The 20,951-nt window shown below is 37.6% G+C and overlaps 1 protein-coding gene across 1 annotated transcript in view; it reads left to right on the top strand.

The window, feature by feature from the left end:
* Window positions 1–20,951, top strand: part of POLA1 (DNA polymerase alpha 1, catalytic subunit) — a 313,094-nt gene that overhangs the window by 181,234 nt on the left and 110,909 nt on the right. The window contains exon 35 of the mRNA XM_003917516.4: window positions 13,403–13,519. Coding sequence (XP_003917565.1) covers window positions 13,403–13,519 — 117 coding nt within the window. The remainder of the gene's footprint in view (window positions 1–13,402; window positions 13,520–20,951) is intronic.

Here is a 20,951-nt window from a genome sequence, read left to right as displayed (position 1 = left end):
ATCTGGAACAGGGTTAACAGATGGGTTTTATATTGGGTGCCAGCTTCCATCCTATAGTGGTCTTCAGGACAGAGTTGGAAACGGAACTGCAATATACCTGCTAGGTGTTTGCCATTCCTGATTTAGTGATTTAGGTAATTTATTAACGTTATAGATGGTTGGATGTTGCAATCACTCGTAGATGAGCCTTTGTAAATAAATATACGTCAAGAAGCATCTCAGCCAGTTGGCAAAGAAAAAAGGTGGAAAGGGGGTAAAAACAGAAGAGAAAAAAAGTCACATTAGAACAGAAGCCACAAAAGAAGGGGGGAGGAATATACAAGGTAAAATGTTCTAAGTGAAGAAATTCTGGGTAGATTATAAAATATTTCATTTATATGTAAGGGTTTCTTAAGTTCAAGTGTGATGGGGATTTTAGGCCCACTTCAAGATCTGTCATCAATTCTATCTGATCAAAAAGTACCAAAGGCTTGTTCAACCCTTTAATTTGGCATTAAGGGATATATTTCATCTTAACATTTAGACTTTTGATAGGAATGCACTTAATACAGGTATGGTAAATTTGGAGTGAACTCAGCCAGAAAATAAAATATATTTTCAAAGTGTAAAGAGGTTATCACTGACTGAGAAGGAGTTAATGTGTCATATATCCTTTTGATTTCTACTCTTTGAGAGAAATCACAGTATCTATAATTTCGGAGGCATATTCGGAAGAATGTTAAATTGTGATTTCTCTATGCTGAATCTTAGAGATCTGTCAGGGAGTCTTCAGCCCTGACAAAATAAGAATGGACCCATTATAGTATCAGGTCCATTTGATTTTTCAAAAGTTAAGGGAAATATGCAGATCGTTTCAGAGACTCTCTTTTTGCTTTTGCTTGTTATAAGACAGATGAAGGGAAGCAGACTGGGCTGTGTTTAGAATGCATCTGGAGCTGCTTGCTTCTCTCTCGAGATCTCGGCAATATAACTTCTGCAAGCCCTTTCTGTGTGTATTTTTCTTTTCTCATCCTGAAATATTCCATTTTGCATGAGAAAGTCAGCTTTGATAATTTCCAACAGCTAGGTATTATGACAGAATTTGTGCTTCTTAGAAAAAAAACTGCTCCTTTACTATAAAATAGAACCTACCTTTTATACCTGAGTAAAAAATTCTGATAAAACTTTTCTAATCATATTTATTGTTGAAAAGATTATACTATTTTTGAGGTTGTGTTTACTAAAATATGTTGATTTTTATATTTCTGAATACTCAGTTTATATTTTTAGATTGTTTTGTGAATTGGGATCTCTGAGTATAAAGTGGTTTTCAGCACATTGGTGATATTGTTGAACATCTTCCTCAAATAGCAAGCATATGCATTTCAGCAGCTTTCGGGACAGTACATACAGTTAATAATTTCTTTACAAGACAAATGTATGCTTTTTTATTGTTGGCATTATTTTCTTATCTTATGTTCTGGCATTTAAATTATGAAACTTCATCTCGGCATGTAGACTTACCTTGTGTTGCCAAGAGAAAAGTGGCTTTTCTGCAAAGCCAAATAGTTTTTACTTTATTGTCTGCTACGAAACAGCTGCTGATTCCAGGAAAATGCCGTCTCATCATTGGGCCTGGGGTGTCCAAAAGAAGCAGGAAAAAAAAATGACTATAGCTCCCTGTCTGCCCTGGCACTCTCCTCCTTTCTCTCATTTTCATTGCCATGAAGAGCAGGAGAACAATATTCTGCAATTAAGGATTCCATTAAGTTGAAGAAAAGAGCAAATGGGGGATGTTTGTTCTCTAAGCTGAAAAAATTTGTCTGGGGTGGGGGGGATAGTGGTAGTGGTATGGAGAGAGGTGGGTGGAGAGACGAAGTCAGGGCTGTTTGTTGAATATACTGTTAAGGACTGTTACCATCCTAATTAATCAAGTTAGAAATTACAGCTGTAGTCGGTTTCCCCCCAATTCTTGTTATCAATTTTCTTCTCTTTTGAGACAAAGCAAATATAAATTTTGTGTTCATTTGTCATTCGTTCTTTGACTTCAGCATCTCTGAAAATAACAATGTAGCACAAAAGCCCAGTATTTACCTAGTTGTAATGTGGGTTGCCATGGTGTTTTGCAAATTATTGCAATTATGTTCACCATGCGAGTCGCCCTTGGTAACTGGCGAAAAAACTGATAATCCTGTTTTGAACAAAAGGTCAAATTGCTGAATAGAAAGTCTTGATTAACTAAAAGATGTACAAAGTGGAATTATTTCCTACCATTCAGAAATAGTTCTTGATCGGGTTTGGGGGAGGGGGTGAGTAAGTACATCTGATTACTGAAGTACAAAGCATTGAAAGGATGTTGTCTTGAGCCTTTCATGTAGTCTTAATGGTGGCTTTTTTGTCAAATTTACCCATTTGCGGCATTGAAAGAGGCAGCTGCATTTAAGCTGGAGAGACGGTGCTTTTTCAAGAGTTCAGTGCATGGAAAGTTCTCAGCAGTATCTGCAGTTTACTAGTAGCCCCTGGTCTATTAAAACTGATGTGCCGCATTTGAGCCCATTGCTCTCAGTACTTGTGAACCCCTCTGGCTGATGATCTAATAAAGTGCTCTTACTGGACAATCTCTGATCAGCTACTTAAAAAGGAGGCTGGAGGAGGGGGCCAGAGGGAGAAGCCTCACAGGCAGTGAGTCTTGGTACATGCCAGAAGAGTGAAGACAAGAGTGGCTATACTGAAAGGTTTGTCACCATGATCATTTGTGTTAAGGCATTTGCCACAGGGTTTTGGTTTTTGTGCCCCAGGTCTCCCAAACTGTGATCATGCTTTTTTTCTGAAGAGAAATTTTAGTTTTAAGTTAGATAAGAGATTAGAAGTGTCTTTCTGAAATGTTAAAATCTACCTTGCATTTGTTTCTTAAATTATAGGCATTCAGAAAATATATAATCCTACATTCATGTAAAACCAAAAGTTTCCCATGTTGCAGCCAAAGGTTAGATGGATTTCATCTCTTCTGAATCTGGCAGAACATCTGCAGGGAGTGAATTTTGAAGGGAGGGAGTTTTTTGTTTTTTTTTTAAGTGACCACCTGAAAAATCAATTCTCAAAACTTTTGAGAGTGTGTGAAAGTGGCATGAAAGCAAAGCAAACCTTAACAAGTTTGTGGGTTTACATTCTACATCACCTAGCAACCTCCTGGCTCAGCCAGATCTCTTGTCTACCCTTAGTTCTGTTTACAGACTATTCAAACGGCCCTTCGAAACCATGAAAGATATTCAGTTTCATTAGTACCATTCTCAAGGAGAAAATAATTAAAGTTAAATGAACAAACATTGCCTGGTGATAGTTTGAACTCCATTCTGGTTTTAAGATGTCCTTTGAGGCAGTAGTAGCTATAGTTCAGTTTTAACATTTGTCGTTCACTACCCAAAGGCGTATCACTTGAAACCATACCAATAAATACTAGTCTCTGAGCAAACAAACAATAAAAATTACTTTTAGCTAGACTTGAGCAAAGAAAAACTCTTCTGGTAAGAAGGTTTTAAGCATGCATGCCATTCCGATTGAATTTTGTTTTATTTGATTCTTACCCCAGGACATCTGAGTTGATCTGTGTGCACACTGAATAAAGGCAGGGGAGAGGGCGTGGGGAACAAGGCACCTCTCTTTAAAACCGATTTATTACCTACCTTCAGAGATCCACCATCATAAAGAAAGGTATTCAAATCATATTCTATAATAGACTGGGCGCATTTTAGTGAATGGCTTAATTTAATAAATGATACTAATACTACTGATATATACCCTGTAACTTTCTCATTGAGAATTGCTTATGTGATTAAATTGACCTATTTTTGAAATTTTAGATTTAGTAAAAAAAAAAAAAAAAATATTAAGAACAGACTATTTTTTTTCATGTGCCCTTTCTTTCCCCATAAGCACATTCCCTGAAAATTTATCTTGGCAGCAAGCATACACATGGTATAGCTCAGAATATTTTTCAGCTGTGTTAGTGATTTGATTATATTGAAAGCTCTGGCAATACTGTCTCTTCTCGTTAATAAACTTTCTGATTATAAGAACAATATACACTTGTAGAAAATTTTGAAAATACGGAAATAGAAGAAGAAAACCACAGATTACCAGTGATAGCATTGTAGAGTACTTCCTTCCAGTCTTTTTTCTATGCATATAGTGATTCTGAGTTCACTTTTGAAGTTTATTCATTATTGTGTGTACATAGCTAAGGTGGTAGTTTTTTTCAAAAGTGAAGACTTGAGAGGCAGGAATGGCAATGGAAGTAACGAACAATTTTTCTAGAGGTTTCATCACTAAAATATTAGTACAAGCACCAGAGTAACCATTTTACCAACTCATTCCATTTGATTCTTTCCTCCTTTCTCTTGTTGAAATGACTATGTGCCTTACCTGACACATCCATTTATTATCATTCATGTTAGAAAGTCAGACATTCATTACAGTTGGAATATTATATCCCCAAGTCACTTGTAGCTTCATATAGGGGGAAAAAGTATTTTGTGAAAAGCTTTGTAATATAATAGAGATTAATGGAATGTGGAAAGGAAAATGCTTTCAGTTTCTCATATAAAATGAAAGCAGGGTGGCTAGAAAATCTTGTATTCTTGTTATTTGTATTTTGTTAGATCTCTAACATCCATAGTACATGGCTGGGTTGCATGAGCTCTTTGTGTTTTGTTCACAGTTGACAGACAAAGCAAAATTATTCCTGAAGCAAGGTACTGTGTACTTAGTTGTGACCTATTATAGCCTAAAAATGTAGCTTGCTTTTGAGTTGGATGAATAGGGAGAGTATTTTACAGAATAGGCTTGAATATACTAACAGAGGTTTATAGTTGCCCATACAGAAAGATACATGTCCTCCATTGAACTTTTTTCCCCAAAATGTAATTTTCCATATAAAGTCTTTTAAGTATATTTTCCCTGGTTGCTTGCATGGAGACAATTTTAACTGTTCTGGTATTGTCCTGTAGGGGTAAAATACAATTGCTGGTAATTGTTGGCTTTGTGTGCTCACAGTATAACAAGAGAAGACGGCTTGCATGGGGGCTCGTTAATGTACCTCAGGTACCTCTTCTGATGCTCAAGCTCTGATTGCAAATTAAAATAGCAAGGCTCTGTATTGGATTTGATGTGAGGCAAAGCAGACCAAGTTGCTAATTTATCATGTAATATACAATTGCTGAGGTTGGAATTTGTCCACTTATAGTGCTATTCTGTGTGTTTAAATGAGGACCACTGTTTGCATCCAATCTATCATAACAGTTTGGGAGTGCTCCATTATCCTTTCAGCAAACTGATGGCAGAGTCTGGTCCTTTTACAAATGATAAGATCAATAAGTTTCAAATAACTTGGATGAAATGACATATGACTGTTCATTTAAAGAGATGTCTTACTTAAAAAATCAATTTTAATAATATTTAAAATTCTTATATTGACCGATGAGGCGCTTTCTACTTCTGTTTTGATAATTTTCTTCAAAATATTCTTGTATTAACTTTGGTGAATAGTTAGTTTATGTATTTATTTTTCCTGATTTACTCTTTCATTTCCTACCCTAACACCTTTCTGGGACTTAGTAATCACTCTTTGACATGCCAGCATGCTGCAGTGTAGAAGATTTAACTTTAAAAGCAAAATTATATTCCTGTTAAAACTTCCCCTGGAGATCTTAGGGAAATTTTCTCCCAGTTTTGGGTACAAATGTGGGTCAGAAAGCAATTTGTTTTTTGATATTTCTGGAAATTCCAAATCACAACATGTCATTCTTCAAAAGCAGCTGTGGGCCCATACTGTGCACTATCTATAAGAAGACCCATTTTTTGCCACTAGGGATAATTCTGTGGCAGAAAAATGTGCCTGCAAGGGAACCCCAGAACATTTATAAATGGTTTAGATTGAAAAGAGAGTCTGATGTTATCAGAGTGCATCTAGTTTTGGTATAGGGGTGGTTAATGGCCATTATTGAAAACTAGTAATAATCTGATGAACTCAGAGCATGCATGCTGGCAGACCCCGTCCTGTGACCCTGTCACTGCACTCCTGGTGAGCCATTACAATTTAAACTAAATCATACGTCACTGCAGAACCGTGTTGTCTCTTGAAAATCTGTGAATCCAGAAATAAAGCAAAGACAGCCTCCTCTTCCCCCACTGCCTGTTTTACCATCTATATCTTCACTATATTTTAGTTTGATCAGGAAAAAAAAAAAACGAACATTTCACTTATGTTGACTACATAGTTGTAATATTTTGCAATCAAATTGAGAAGCAGCACCACCTAATCATACTGTTTATCCATTATTTTAGTTCTCCATTTTGTGATAACACCAGATGGACGCTGACCAGGCTCTTTCCTGGTTAAAATGGTGCATTTTTAATAGTGCATTGTCAGCTATAGCTTAGCAATAATGTTCCCCAATACCAGAGACAAGATAATAACAATATTTTACATTTACTCAACATTTTTGTGAGTTTTCTTATTTGATCCTCTGAACAACACTAATAGAGTAAATATTATTACCTCCTGTTTTATAGATAAGGAAACTGAGGCTCAGAAAGAGGTTCAGTGAGTTGCACAAAATTATCTGTTAGTAAATGGGAGGAAAGAAACCCTACTCATGCGGTTTTTCATAACCTCAATTCTGTATTCTTCATTGAGTGTGAACTTTTGTGGTAGAGACTAGGGAGGACAGTACCAGCTCCAAAACAAATTGTTCCCCAGGGGACTGACCATCCAGTTAGGTAGGCAAAATGAGATGGTAAAATAAGATGATTAAGAGACAGTTCACCACAGCGTATGCTCAGCGTTAGGTGGAATAAAGAAGAAATCCCTGTGGATCGGGAAAATTTCACAAAAGACGAATGGAACTGATGATCAAGGAATGGACCTTTTAGGCAGAGGTTCTCCAGCCTGTGTAATGATAAGGAGGTGAAAACAGGCAAAATGTGGTAAGTACAGTGAGAAAACCAACCTGATTGGGCAATGAGTTTGTGTAAGAGAATGATGAGAAAGGGTGGGGGAGTGGGATGAGGTTGTAAGGATTTGAAAGCCAGGCCAATGAATTTGTTCTTAATTATCTATGGAAGGTATGTGATTGGGAGATGGGAGTGGAGAGCCCTTTGTGTTGGATATGAGAGAGAATGGAGTCAGGGAAACCAGGGAGGAGGCTACTGAAATAGAACAATCTGAGGTCTGGCTTTGATGAGGTTGGTGGTAATGGGACTAAAAAGGAAAGACCAGTAGACAAACCTGGTGACTGATGGGGAATGAGAGGAGAAGGGCCCACTATATATTTGACTCGAGTATGCAAACTACTGTGCATTGTTATTTTCCTTATTTTTTTTTTATAAACTTGCTTCTCTACATTTTTATAACTTCAACTTTTATTTTAGATTTAGGGGCACACATGCAGGTTTGTTACATGGGTTATATTGCATGACACTGAGGTTTGGGGTACAAATAATCCTGTCACCCAGGTAGTGAGCATAGTACCCAAGAGGTAGTTTTTCAGCCCTTGCTTCCCTCTCCGCTCTAATAGTCCCAGAATCTGTTCCCATCTTTATGTTCATGTGTACCCAACGTTTAGCTCCCACTTATAAGTGAAAACATGTGGTATTTGGTTTTCTGTTCCTGCATTAATTTGCTTAGAATGATGGCCTCCAGCTGCATCCATGTTGCTGCAAAGGACATGATCTCATTTCTTTTTTATGGCTGCGTACTATATATTCCATGGTGTGTGTGTGCGTGTGTGTGTGTGTGTATGTATCACATTTTCTTTATCCAGTCCTCTGTTGTTGGGCACCTAGGTTGATTCCATGTTTTTTCTATCGTGAATAGTGCTGCAATGAACATATGAGTGCATGTGTCTTTTTTGTAGAACAGTTTATCCTCCTTTGGGTATATACTCAGTAATGCAGTTCCTGGGTCGAATGGTAGCTCTTTTTTAAGTTCTTTGAGAAATCTCCAAACTGCTTACCACAGTGGCTGAACTCATTTATATTCCCACCAACAGTGTATAAGCATTCCCATTTCTCTGCAGCCTTGCCAGCATCTGTTATTTTTTGTCTTTTTAATAATAGCCATTCTGACTAGTGTGAGATGGTATCCTATTGTGGTTTTGATTTGCATCTCTCTGATGATAAGTGATGTTAAGCATTTTTTCGTATGCTTGTTGGCTGCTTATATGTCTTTTGAGAAGTATCTGTTCATGTCCTTTACTCACTTTTTAATGGGGTTATTTGGTTTTCACGTGTTGAGTTGTTTAAGTTCCTTATAGATTCTGGATATTAGACCTTTGTCAGATGCATAGTTTCCAAATCTTTTCTCCCATTCTGTGAGTTGTCTGTTTACTCTGTTGATAGTTTCTTCGAAAGATATTTTTGAGGGCCTCCTATGCTCCACAATTTCAGATCTAGATGATTTCTGTGTGTGTAGCCTTCTAAAAATACAAATGTACACAAATGAATAACAGTTTGTGTTTAAGGTGCAACTACTAGGAATGCCTCAGTTACAAGTGGAAATTGATCCCTTTTTAACATGTGCAGACAGAAGCCATTTTAGTTGAGGCCTCAGAAATATAATTTAGTCATCAGCACCAGTCAGCATTTGGCACAATTTCATACACAATGATTTTAAGGAATTAGTGATGCTGAGATTAAAGCAACAAGTGATAGAGCTTGGCGTATTTTGGTAAAGGTTTGTTTTGCTATTGGACAGGCTGACTTCACCTCTTTTGAATTTTCTATATATAAATGTGGCTAAGCCAGGCAACTGAAAATTTATTGACCTTATTGCTATTGGTTATGATAATTTGTAAGTGGCATTACATAATAAAATGGCATATTTGGATAGCAGACATCCTTAAAGTGATTCTAGAGGTTTTTATTAAAATCCAAATCTTTTTATAGGTTGGGTAGTTCCAAATAACTAGTAGTTCCAAGGAACTATACTTTTATTAAAAATATCCTCTTCCATTGACTTGTCAATGTAGCCTTGGGCTGTACAGGCTGTATGTTATTTCTGAAAGTGAGAAATGAAAGTAAGTTAAGTTTTGTCTTTGTGAGTGATAAATCAAAGTGAACTTACACAGTATTATTATTTTCACTTGCTTTGTTTTTGTCACTCTTTTTTTTTTTTTTTTTTTTTTTTTTTTTTTTGAGACGGAGTCTGGCTCTGTCGCCCGGGCTGGAGTGCAGTGGCCGGATCTCAGCTCACTGCAAGCTCCGCCCCCCGAGTTTACGCCATTCTCCTGCCTCAGCCTCCCGAGTAGCTGGGACTACAGGCGCCCGCCGCCTCGCCCGGCTAGTTTTTTGTATTTTTTAGTAGAGACGGGGTTTCACCGTGTTCGCCAGGATGGTCTCGATCTCCTGACCTCGTGATCCGCCCGTCTCGGCCTCCCAAAGTGCTGGGATGTTTTTGTCACTCTTAAGAGACAAAATTCAGTGTGAGATCTTATAAGATTTGCATCAATGGAATATTTTCAAATACCTGTTATAGTTATTTATTTTTATTTAGAACAAAAATTTTTTTTGAGACAGGATCTGACTCTGTCACCCTGGCTGGAGTGCTATGACATAATTACTGCTCACTGCAACCTTAACTTCCTGGGCTTCAGCCATCTTCCCACCTCAGCCTCCCGAGTAGCTGTGACCGTAGGTGCGTGCCACCACTCCCAGTTAATTTTTGTATTTTTGGTAGAGACAGGGTTTTGCCATATTGTCAATGCTGGTCTTGAACTCCTGAGCTCAAGCAATCCACCTGCCTCAGCCTCCCAAAGTGCTGGGATTACAGGCATAAGTCACCATGCCCAGCCTATATTTATTTTTTAACAGCACAAATGTTCCTTGAAGGTTAGATTTAGCTAGCTGGTTGGCATTTGTTGGGTGAACAAAGGGTTAAATAAAATGTACTTTACAAAATTGAATTGAAGCAAAGCATGTATTTAATATGATTAGGGCCTATTTCCTACATAGAAGAGTTTTGTTTAAAATACACCATGACCAAAAGCTTAATTATCAAAATAAAACAAGAAGCATAAAGAGTTACAGGCTTCTAATATTTTTTTCAGCCCCAGTTCCCTTCACACAGTTATCAGCATGTTTAATTTCCATGCATAATAGCACTAGTTATTGTTGTCATTTGTAAAGGGAGATTAACAGATAGTAAGTACAAACAAACCCAAATAAGCGATGAATAGAGAGGTGACAAAGGGAAAAAGACCTCTTTAATGTTAATTATAACTGGTAGGAAGTCTAGACAAATTATATTATCTGTTTTCTATATGATTTGAAAGGACATTTAGTTAGTACCTCTGTCAGAGATAGGGTTAGGTGTTTGCTTTAAAAACAGGTGAGATGATAACTTAGCATGTCCGTGGTTGGCAGCCACCCCAGTGAGTTGTGAAGTCATAGTAAATTGACAGAATCAAATTTCAAAAACATCTGAAAAGAACTCTATAGTTTCTGAACATTATATTTTAAAAATTAGATAATTTTAATATCCAGATTATGTTTTGGAATTGAATAATTTCTTGTCTCAAAACATGATAGTTGTTACCTGTCTGCTTATTTTTTTAGTTTTGTTTAGAATTGGATGAATTACAACTATGGTTGGCAACATTAACTAACTGCATATTCCAAAGCATATAAAGCCTCAGTTATCAAATTTAAAGTAACAGACCCAATGAATGATAAAGGAGTGGTCCAGTCCTGTATGGTTTGTTTCCTTTATTAATATACCTAAATGGGTACTTCAAGAAACAACTAGTCTTACCTTTAATGTTTATAGGCTGCATTTAAAATTTAATACCTGTTCTTGCTGTCAGCTCCACTTTTCCCCGCTATATTTCCCATGCCTAGAACAGACTAAACTGAAGTATCTTGTTTCTCTCTCTTTTTTTTTTTTTTTTTTTTTTGAGACAGAGTCTTGCTGTGTTGCCCAGGCAGGAGTGCAGTGGTGCAATCTTGGCTCACTGCAACCTCCATCTCCCAGGTTCAAGCAGTCAGCCTCCCGAGTAGCTGGAACTACAGGCGTGTCCCACCACACTTGGCTAATTTTTTGTATTTTTAGTAGAGACGGGGTTTCACCGTGTTAGCCAGGATGGTCTCGATCTCCTGACCTCGTGATCTGCCCGCCTTGGCCTCCCAAAGTGCTGGGATTACAGGCGTGAGCCACGGTGCCCGGCCAGTATCTTGTTTCTTTAATTCTAAGGAGCTGATTGTGAGCTGCACTCTTGACTTAACAGCTTTTTTGGAGTAAACTAAAGTACATTATTAAGCTGTACGTGTCCATTATAAATGCATCTGAGTTTCAGAAATATTAAAATGTGAATATAAATGTCTCTTTAAATCAAGAAGATGTTGTAATACACCCTCAAAATTAAAACAAACAGCTGCCTGTGACTCCGAACCACTGATTATCTGGTTCATGATCTTTTGCTGTGGTAGTAGTAGTTTATCTCAGACACTAACCTATCCCTTCTCTGTATTGTTAGCATTTGTAGTTGGTACCACACAACTTGGTTCTTAAAGCCAAGCCATACTGAATTGCTTTTATAGTCTCTGTGTGTGGACCTTGCTTTCCTATTTAGATTGTAATTTCCTGAAACTGTACCTGGGGCCCTTTTGCCTGTTCTTCACAATATTTAATGTAATTCTGGGCATATATTACAAGTTTCATTAAGGACTCATTGAGACCCTCCCTCTACCTGAAAAGCTCATATTAAATTTTAAAATAGTTTAGCCTTGAATGAAGGTAGGAATAATGCTTACTGTGGGTGTATTGACTAGATGAATTTTACATTCGTTAAAGGTAGCATAATTTTTTTAGTCATAAAGATCTATACACTTTGCCTTTTTGTGATAGTTTTAAATGGAGCCAGAAGAACTGATTCTTGGTGCTTTCCCCTGAGTTTTGTTATAGCTACTTCCAAGAAAAGCCTATTCTGAGGAATGAGGTCAAACAGCACAGCAGCAAGTGAGGGCATCCCTCAGCTTTGGATTAACACCACATGGAAACATTACTAAGTGGCAGACTAAAGTACCTGACATAATGAATCAACACTCATGTATATACTGCTCTTATCTAAGGGGAAAAGACCAACAAGTTGTTCAGTCTAGAAATAGAATACGGGGTGATGCATGTTATTGATTCCTTTATTAATGATAACACAGCATAGCTCTTTCTGGCCTTCATTCTTTGACATACATTATTCTTTCTGTGTAAGTTGTCTTTTCTGCCTTCTCTACCTACTAAACTTCCACTCATTTTTCAAGACCAGTTCAGAAGTTGCCATGTCTCAAAATGCTCCAAGACCTACAGATAGTCAGGTCCCTACTGGGGGCTCCGCAGATGAGAACACCATGAGACAGGGGAGCAGCAGCATACCTTGTTCACCTTTATACCCAGCGCCTCACCCTAACATTTGCCTTATACTTACGCCTCTGTGGCAATACATGTAGCACGAAAGCCCACAGACCTTGGTTCCTTAGTATAAACAGCTGAACTTTGTGTGACCCCACTTGGAAGTCTTGTCTCCTTTGTTTAACAGATAATGTTTTTATAACAAACGTAATGCTGATTTAAGGTCTTAGGCATATTCTTATCACATCACTATGAGAAAATTCAAACAAGATCAGCAAGGGAGAGTAACTGAAGAAGGAAGGTGAGAAGAGGGTTCTAAAAGACAGAGAAGTGAGCAATAGCTGTAGTATTTCAAACCTCTGGAAAATAGTGATAAGTTGAAGTTGTCCTTGAAAACATTGCAGCTAGTTTTATGTCTCCAGAAAGCACATATAAGAGAATCTATTTTTGTTTACATGAAATAATTGATTATATTTATTAAGTGTTTCTTTTATATCAAATATAGTCCTAGACACTGTAAATTTGTTCCATCATTGCAACAACCCTATACAGTAAGTACTGTGGTATCCATTTTACAGAGAAGGAAACAGCACAGCAATTAAGTAACTAGCCAATAGTCACTCAGCTATTGGGAAGGTTATACATGTATGTGGTGCATTCTTTACTTTGGTAATGGTCTTTCCTAATGAACTATAACATATTGGTTTACATTCTGCCTGTAGTAGAAGTTTTTGTTGGCAAGTTTTGATGTATTTGAGTGAGGAAGGGTGTTTCTCTTAAGAAAAAGAAATAACATCTCACGTGATTTTTTTTTTTTTTTTTTAAACTGAATGGGTTTCCTAACTTCTAAGTTTGGGGCATAGATTTAGCTAATTAACATGTCAGGAGAGAGAGATAACTAGAGTTATGTCAGAATTTCTGAGAAAAGATGAAATAAAATGAGTCTATCTTGATAACCAAAAAAAGATTTGTTACTTATATTTGTCGATAGTGATAAGTCTGAAGTTTTCCCTTTCTTCTCTCCAGGGCTGGTTGATATGTGAGGAGCCAACCTGTGGCAATCGAACTCGTCACCTTCCCCTTCAGTTCTCCCGAACTGGGCCTCTTTGCCCAGCCTGCATGAAAGCTACACTTCGACCAGAGGTAACAGTCTCATAATGCTAAAGAACCATGTAGAAGAGGGTAGAGGGCTGCTTGCTTTGAGAAGTAGATACTGAGTATTTTCCCTATGAAGATGCCCTACTACCATATGCATATACTAATCTTATTTTTAAAAAATACAGATTTTAGAAAGATACATGCTTTCTTTTTTTCACATGTCATGAGCAATACTATATTTATATTTAAAAGGGAAACTAATTCTCATATGAGTTATACAAATTTCTTTAGTTGCCACTACATAATTACAAAAGAAGACATGGCCATTTCATTCTAGAAACTGCTGTCATATTTGGGCTTGATCAGAATCCCATTTGTAAGAGGCAGAAATCCTCCCAATTCTGTTCCCTGAATGGTTTATTTTGTGGGGTTTTTGGTCCCCTCTACTGGATTAGTTGTTTATAAGTAGCTGCATAGTTGAGTAGTTCTCAAGTCATTTTTCTTTGTTTTTTGTTTGCTTGTTTGTTTTTTCTTTTTTTTTTTTTTCTTTTTTTTTTTTTTGAGACAGAGTCTCGCTCTGTCGCCAGGCTGGAGTGCAGTGGCATGATCTTGGCTCACTGCACCCTCAGCCTCCCGAGTAGTTGGGACTACAGGTGCGTGCCACCGTGCCCAGCTAATTTTTGTATTTTTAGTAGAGATGGGATTTTACCATGTTATCCAGGATGGTCTCGATCTCTTATACTCGTGATCTGCTCACCTCGGTCTCCCGAAGTGCTGGGATTACAGACATGAGTCACTGCACCCGGCCTGTTTTGTCTTTTTGAGATGGAGTCTTGCTCTGTCGCCCAGGCTGGAGTGCAGTGGCGTAATCTCGGCTCACTGCAACCTCTGCTTCCCATGTTCAAGCAATTTTCCTGCCTCAGCCTCCCGAGTAGCTGGGACTACAGGCATATGCCACCACACCTGGCTAATTTTTGTGTTTTTAGTAGAGACAGGGTTTTACTATGTTGGTCAGGCTTCTCTCCGAGTCCTGGCCTCAGGTGATCTGCCTGCCTCAGCCTCCCAAAGTGCTGGGATTACAGACGTGAGCCACCGCACCGAGCCACTCAAGCCATTTTTCTACCTTAATATACACACCTGAGGCGTAAGACATACTGTCATTAATGACTCCCAACTGGAAAGCATGGCATCTGGAAACACTTCTCTGGTAATTAAGATGCATTCCCTCTGTTGACCCCTTTGAGCATCTTTGACCCAAATGGCATTTCCCAAACTGTAGTGAGAAGTTTGCAGGTCTTTTGAGCAAAGAGGGTTTTGTGATCAAGTACATCTAGCAGATGCTGGGCTAACCAAAATTAAACAAGTTTATTGCAGATCTTTTCAGAACCTATAATATGATAATGTGCAATCTGTCTCACTAGGACAGGTCCATAATGTGCCTCACTTTCCAAATTTGTCTAGCCTGAAGATTTGTAAGGTTTTTAGTGAGAAGAAGGTGAGACTTGGGAACCTGTTATTATTTTTAAATACAGAGACAGGCCAGCAATCAAATTTTGACTTCAACATTTCCTGCTGAAAAGGGTTGATACACAGACTTGTTTTAGAAAAATAGGTACACACATTTTTAGAAATGGAGTCTTGCTATGTTGTCCAGGCTGGAATGCAATGACTGTTCACAGGCGCAATCATGGCTCACTACAGCCTTGAATTCGTAGGCTCAAGTAATCTTCCTGCTTCAGCCTCCTGAGTAGCTGGGACTGTCGGCACTTGGCCAGCTGAAAATATTTTATTTTAAAATAATAATGACTTTTAATTTTAGGATAATATATCATTTCACAAAATTTGGCAACTAGTCCAGGGGAACTATTAAACAGCTACGTATGTTGTAATATTCAGTTGTTAACTTTGCATATCTATATGTATTTTTTGACATGGTTGCCATCACAATGAAGATATGTACTGGTATCACATTTGTCTTTGATAAAGCATTTTCTGTGTTTATTTCCCATTTTACAATTACCTTTTTTTTTTTTTTTTTTTTTTTTTTTTTTTTGAGGCGGTCTCCTCTGTTACCAGGCTGGGAGTTCTGTCTGGGCATGATCTTGGCTCACTGCAACCTCTGCCTCCCAGGTTCAAACAATTCTCCTGCCTTCACCTCCTGAGTAGCTGAGACTACAGGTGCATGCCACCATGTCTGGCTAATTTTTGTATTTTAAGTAGAGATGGGGTTTCACCATGTTGGCCAGACTGGTCTTGAACTCCTGACCTTGTGATCCACCTGCCTCGGCCTCCCAAAGTGCTAGGATTACAGGCATGAGCCATCACACCTGGCCTCCAGTACCAAAAATTTTAAACACAAATTTAACTATACCTCTCATTAGGCATTTTCGGCTACTTTTCAATATCTCTACTTGAAATTTTGTGATGAATATTTTTCTGCTTGAATGATTTTTTCTTTATTTGACATTTAGGATAAATTGTTATCAACAATACATACATACATTGCATAAATACAATATGGTCATGATTTATATTGCCAAATTGCTTTCCTAATGGGCTATCCCAACTTATACTGTATACCAGTACTTTATGAACATACCAGTTTTACGATAGCCTTTCTATCATTTGGACACTATCGTTTATTTTTTAAAACTAATTTGATAAGCATAAAATGTTCCTTGCCCTTTTTTTGGTGTACCTTTGATGATTAACAACTTTTTAAAAAATGTGGAACGTTAGAATTAGCTGTCATATTGAATTATTTTTACGTCAGTCTTGTCTCAAGACTTGCATCAGCAGGTGCAGAGAGAGAACAAAAGTGTATGTATTTAGTGTGACTCATCAATCCGGTTGTAGGCTTTAGGGGAATCACCTTGTTTCATGAACTGATGCTGCCTTTGAGACTTTTTAAATATCTAACTCATCAAGTTAAGTTCAGTGAAAATCGAATTACTTCTTAGAAAATCAACCAGTTTTATGATTGCATTCTTGGTAAGAGAAGGTAAAAGGTTAGCGTATAATCATTAGATCATTAAGCTATTAGACTGATACATTTTGAGGATGATGTTGATAGTGGTTTAATATATCAGGTTATCTTTTATTATTTATTAATCTTTTTAGATTTCAAAGTGACTTGTTCTTTTCTTCATATCCTTGTCCTTCTCAAAACTGCGGCGTTTTAGGCATGTGTTTCTCAAGGTTATCAGCTTCTCTTCCCAAGGAGAAGCTTTCATAGATTAGCTCCTCTGGTTCCAGTGCTGCTCAGGACATGACCCTGTGGAGTTACTCAGTTTCAGAGCAGGCTGGTTGGTGATACTTTCCTTAGCCATTCCTGACAGGGACCTTGACAGTGGGACTCAGGACACTCTTATGTACTCAACTTTGAGTTGCTAATAATGGGCGAGGAATTTCTTAATTCTATTTGTGAGGTTCCTGGGCTTTTCTAGTAGGAGGGAAAAATGCATTTTTCCAAAGATAGTTCTAGAGAAGTTCAAAAAACAATTGTGCAATGGACAGAATTATTGTAATCACCAGAAGGTTTTCCAAGGTGTCTATTTTGCAGGATTCTACTCATCTGGTTCTTTAGTTCTCAGTTGCTCTGTCTCAATCATACCTTACTTTCATTTAATAATTATTTATTAAACACATACATCCTAGGCACTTTGCTAGGTGCTAGAAACATGTTAATGAACAGAACATTTCTTTATAAAACTATTTTAACGTTACATAGATTATATAAAATTGATATCTGTGGGCAAAAATAGACATTTATAAATGCCTGTTTGGATGGAACACTAGACATTCCTAGTACTAGACTAGTGGGAGCTTTAAATATGTTGTTCAAATTTGATGGTAAAGCACTAGCCTCTTACTGTGCCAGTCTTATCTGCACATAATAAACCTATTCTCATTTAGTTTTAGGTTGCAGTTGACTTGAGTACTTTCCAGAATTGACTTGGAGTAGGAAAGCTGGCTCTTCTGCAGGCTCACATTGCCAGAGTTAGAATAAGAAAGCTGGGACAGTTTTGTTCTCAGGGTTTTACACGTGTATCTTCTCTCTTCTCAGATACTTCATTTGTGTGTGTGTGTGTGTGTGTGTGTGTGTGTGTGTATGTGTATGTGTATGTATATATCTCACTGTTAAGTTTTTTAGGCTAATGGAAATTCCCAGTATACAAGTTGCTGCTTAAGACGTATATTCCCTGAGTATTCTTTGCTATATAGGAGGTGCATTTAAATACGAGAGTGAAAATTTTGATGCCTATTTAAGTTACTGAGTAAATGGAACCCTCTTTGACAGGATCATTCATGCCCCAAACCTCAGCATCACGCAATATACCCATGTAACAAACATGTACATATACCCTCTGAATCTAAAATAAAAGTTGATGTTATTTTTAAAAAATAGAACTCTTTCATACTGGTGATAGAGATGAGACTTACCCAAGTTAGGCAATGAATATTTTAGTATCTCTTTATTTTAAGAATGTGGTTTTGACTTTTTAATATCGTGAAATGTGTATGAATGTGTATGGAATCCCTCCACAGAGGATTCTGTATTAGTAATTTGCCAAAAATAATGCTTTCTGGTTTTGTTGTTGTTATTATTCTTAATCTTTCATTATCGAACTAGGATTTCAAACCAAGTTAAACTTTTTCTCATTAACATATTCATTCTTGATGTAGAGCTGAGAAAATGTCTGTATGTGACTCTCTCGATCATGACAGAGATAATCTGTGAAATTGTATAGTCCCTGGGGCAGGAGCAGTATAGTGGAGCCCTTTATTCAATTATTTAATCAACTAAATTTCTTGAAGGTCACTTACAAGGAAAGCAGTGAAATGACTTCTAGTCCTACTTTGATAAACCCCCTAATGTTTCTCATATTTTCCTCACTTGTAAAATTGCTAAAGTCTTTTATAACAGAACACGTAACATGTGTATCATGTAGGACTTCTGTCCTTAAAGGGAGAGGAGAAATAATGAACTTATAATCATTATATGTTACCATTTCAAAATGGCTATGGCTGAACAAATAGTCGATTTGATAAGTGGGTTAGGGACAGTGAGAATGTTGCCAAGCTACCTAGGGCAGTTTCTTTTTTCAGAAGAAAACATGAAAATAATTGTGGTCTCTTAAGGCAGTAAGCATGAGTCCATATAGGAAGAGCACCTTAGAACTATGACCTAAAGTCTTAAACCTAGTCATTAGTTATTCTACAGTAGGGAATCGTGGTTTACCATGAAGGGTCTTTTGGAGCTCTCCTTTGTTATTTTGACATGCATATTTGATGAGATTACTAAATTCTATGTACAGCTTCTCTTACCATCACATGGGTGCTAGTAACCTTTTTGAATGTACTTTTTAAAAATTGAGGTGTAATTCACATAACATAAAATTAAGCATTTTAAAGTGAACCATGCAGTGGCATTTAGTACATTCACAATGTTAAGTGGCTGCCACCACTGTCTAGTTCCAAAACATTTTCATCACCCCAAAGAAAATTCCATATCCATTAAGCAGTCACTCCCCATTTCCCCCTCCTTCTAGCCCCTGTTGTCACTATGGATTTTACCTACTTTGAATATTTTCTTTAAATGAAAGTATACGATATGTAACCTTTTGTGTCTGGTATCTTTCACCTTGTGTAACATTTTTGAAGTTCATCTGTGTTGTAGCATGTATTAGTGCTTCATTCTTTTTTATGGCCAAATAATATTCCATTGAATAGATATGCCACAATGTGTTTATTCATCCATTGATGGATATTTGGATTGCTTTGTCAGTATACTTTTAAAGTTTATTTTTAATTAGGTAGAAAGGTCTTACATTTGGCCTGAATTTTTTTTTTCTGGAGCTTACTCATTGGTCCTACTTCAACTGAATGGTACTACACAAAGCTAGACTGATCCCTTTTTCTGTCTCTGCCTTCGGTAAGCACTTATTCAGCACCTATTCAATGCCCATTTTATGAGAGCCTCTTAGACATATAAAGGTAGCTATCTTCCTGAATGTTCCTTGCTAGACCCAATATTCCTAGGCCTTCATTTCTCTAGAGCTCTGCTTTCAGAATAATTATCCTAGTAAAGACTTTGTGTCTGATAAATTGAGGAGCCCAAAACTGCATGCAGTATTTTAGGTGCTCTCACTAGCACTAGTATGAAGCAGGAGAAACGTGTCACTGCTACCTTTTCTAGATAGTAAATTTCTGTTAAGTCTATTCAGAGTTGTGTTAACTTTCTTGGCATCCATATTTTCAGTGTTTTTCATTTTGAGCATTCTCTAAATTAAAATGCCTAGCAATTTTTTTGTATATGCAGCTGCTAAGCCATGTCTTATCATGGATTTTTTGGACCCAAATGACTTATTTAGACCCAAGTGTAAGACTTCAGTAGGTAGTATATTAACAAAGAACTACAAACTAGGTGACTTAAAATAATAGAAATGTATTGTCTCACAGCTCTGGAGGCTAGATGTCTGAAATTCAAGTGTTGGCAGGGCCATTTTCCCTCTGAAACTTACAGGGAATCCTTCCTTGCCTTTTCTAGCATCTGCTAATCCTTAGCTTGTAGATTCATCACTTCAATCTCTGCTTGTGTTGTCACATGGCAGTCTTCTTCCCTGTGTGTCTCTTTCTCTTTTTCTTATAAGGACACTTAGTTTCATTTGGACTAAGGCCCAGCCTAATTTCACCATAACTTTGTCTTAATGTGATTTCCTGTACCAATACTCTATTTTCTTTCTCTTCTTTTCTGTGTGTGTGTGTGTGTGTGTGTGTGTGCGCGTGAGACAGGGTCTGACTCTATCACCTAGTCTAGAGTATAGTGGCATAATCACAGCTCACTGAAGCCTCGACCTCCTGAGCTTAAGTGATCCTCCCAAGTATCTGGGATTACAAGTGTGTGCCACCACACCTGGCTAAGTTTTATATTTTTTGTAGAAACTGGACTTTGCCGTGTTGCCCAGGCGGGTCTTGAAATCCTGGGCTCAAGCGATCCGCCTGCCTTGACCTCCCAAAATGCTGAGTTTACAAGTGTGAGCCACTGTGCCCAGCCCCTATTTTCTAATAAGTCCACATTCATAGGGACTTGGGTTTAGGACTTGAACATACCTTTTTAGGGACACAATTCAACCCATTACAGGTAGGAATTGCACTGAGCTAAAAGTAATGGAGACCAAAACTAACAGTAGCTTAAAAAGACAGACATTTAATTCTCTAAGAAACATTCATTCCTTATCATGTGAAAGAAATCCAGGTTTGGAAAGAGCTATCCAGGATTGCTCTTGTGGCTCCACAGTGTCATCAGGGCATAGTCTCTTCCTGCTCTTTTCTGTCATCCTCGAAGTCATGATGTGTTCCCAGGAGACTGCACACGCTCCTTCAAGCCATCAAAGGGTACAAGATGGAGAAAAGGCTGAACAATCCTAAGGATGTGCTTCCCAGCCTTGTCAGTTCTTTATGCAGCCTTTCTAGA

Source organism: Papio anubis, chromosome X, assembly GCF_008728515.1.
Source record: "Papio anubis isolate 15944 chromosome X, Panubis1.0, whole genome shotgun sequence".
In the NCBI taxonomy this organism is placed as follows: domain Eukaryota; kingdom Metazoa; phylum Chordata; class Mammalia; order Primates; family Cercopithecidae; genus Papio; species Papio anubis.
Note: the sequence above shows the minus strand (reverse complement) of the source record. Positions and strands in the feature narration are given on the sequence as shown.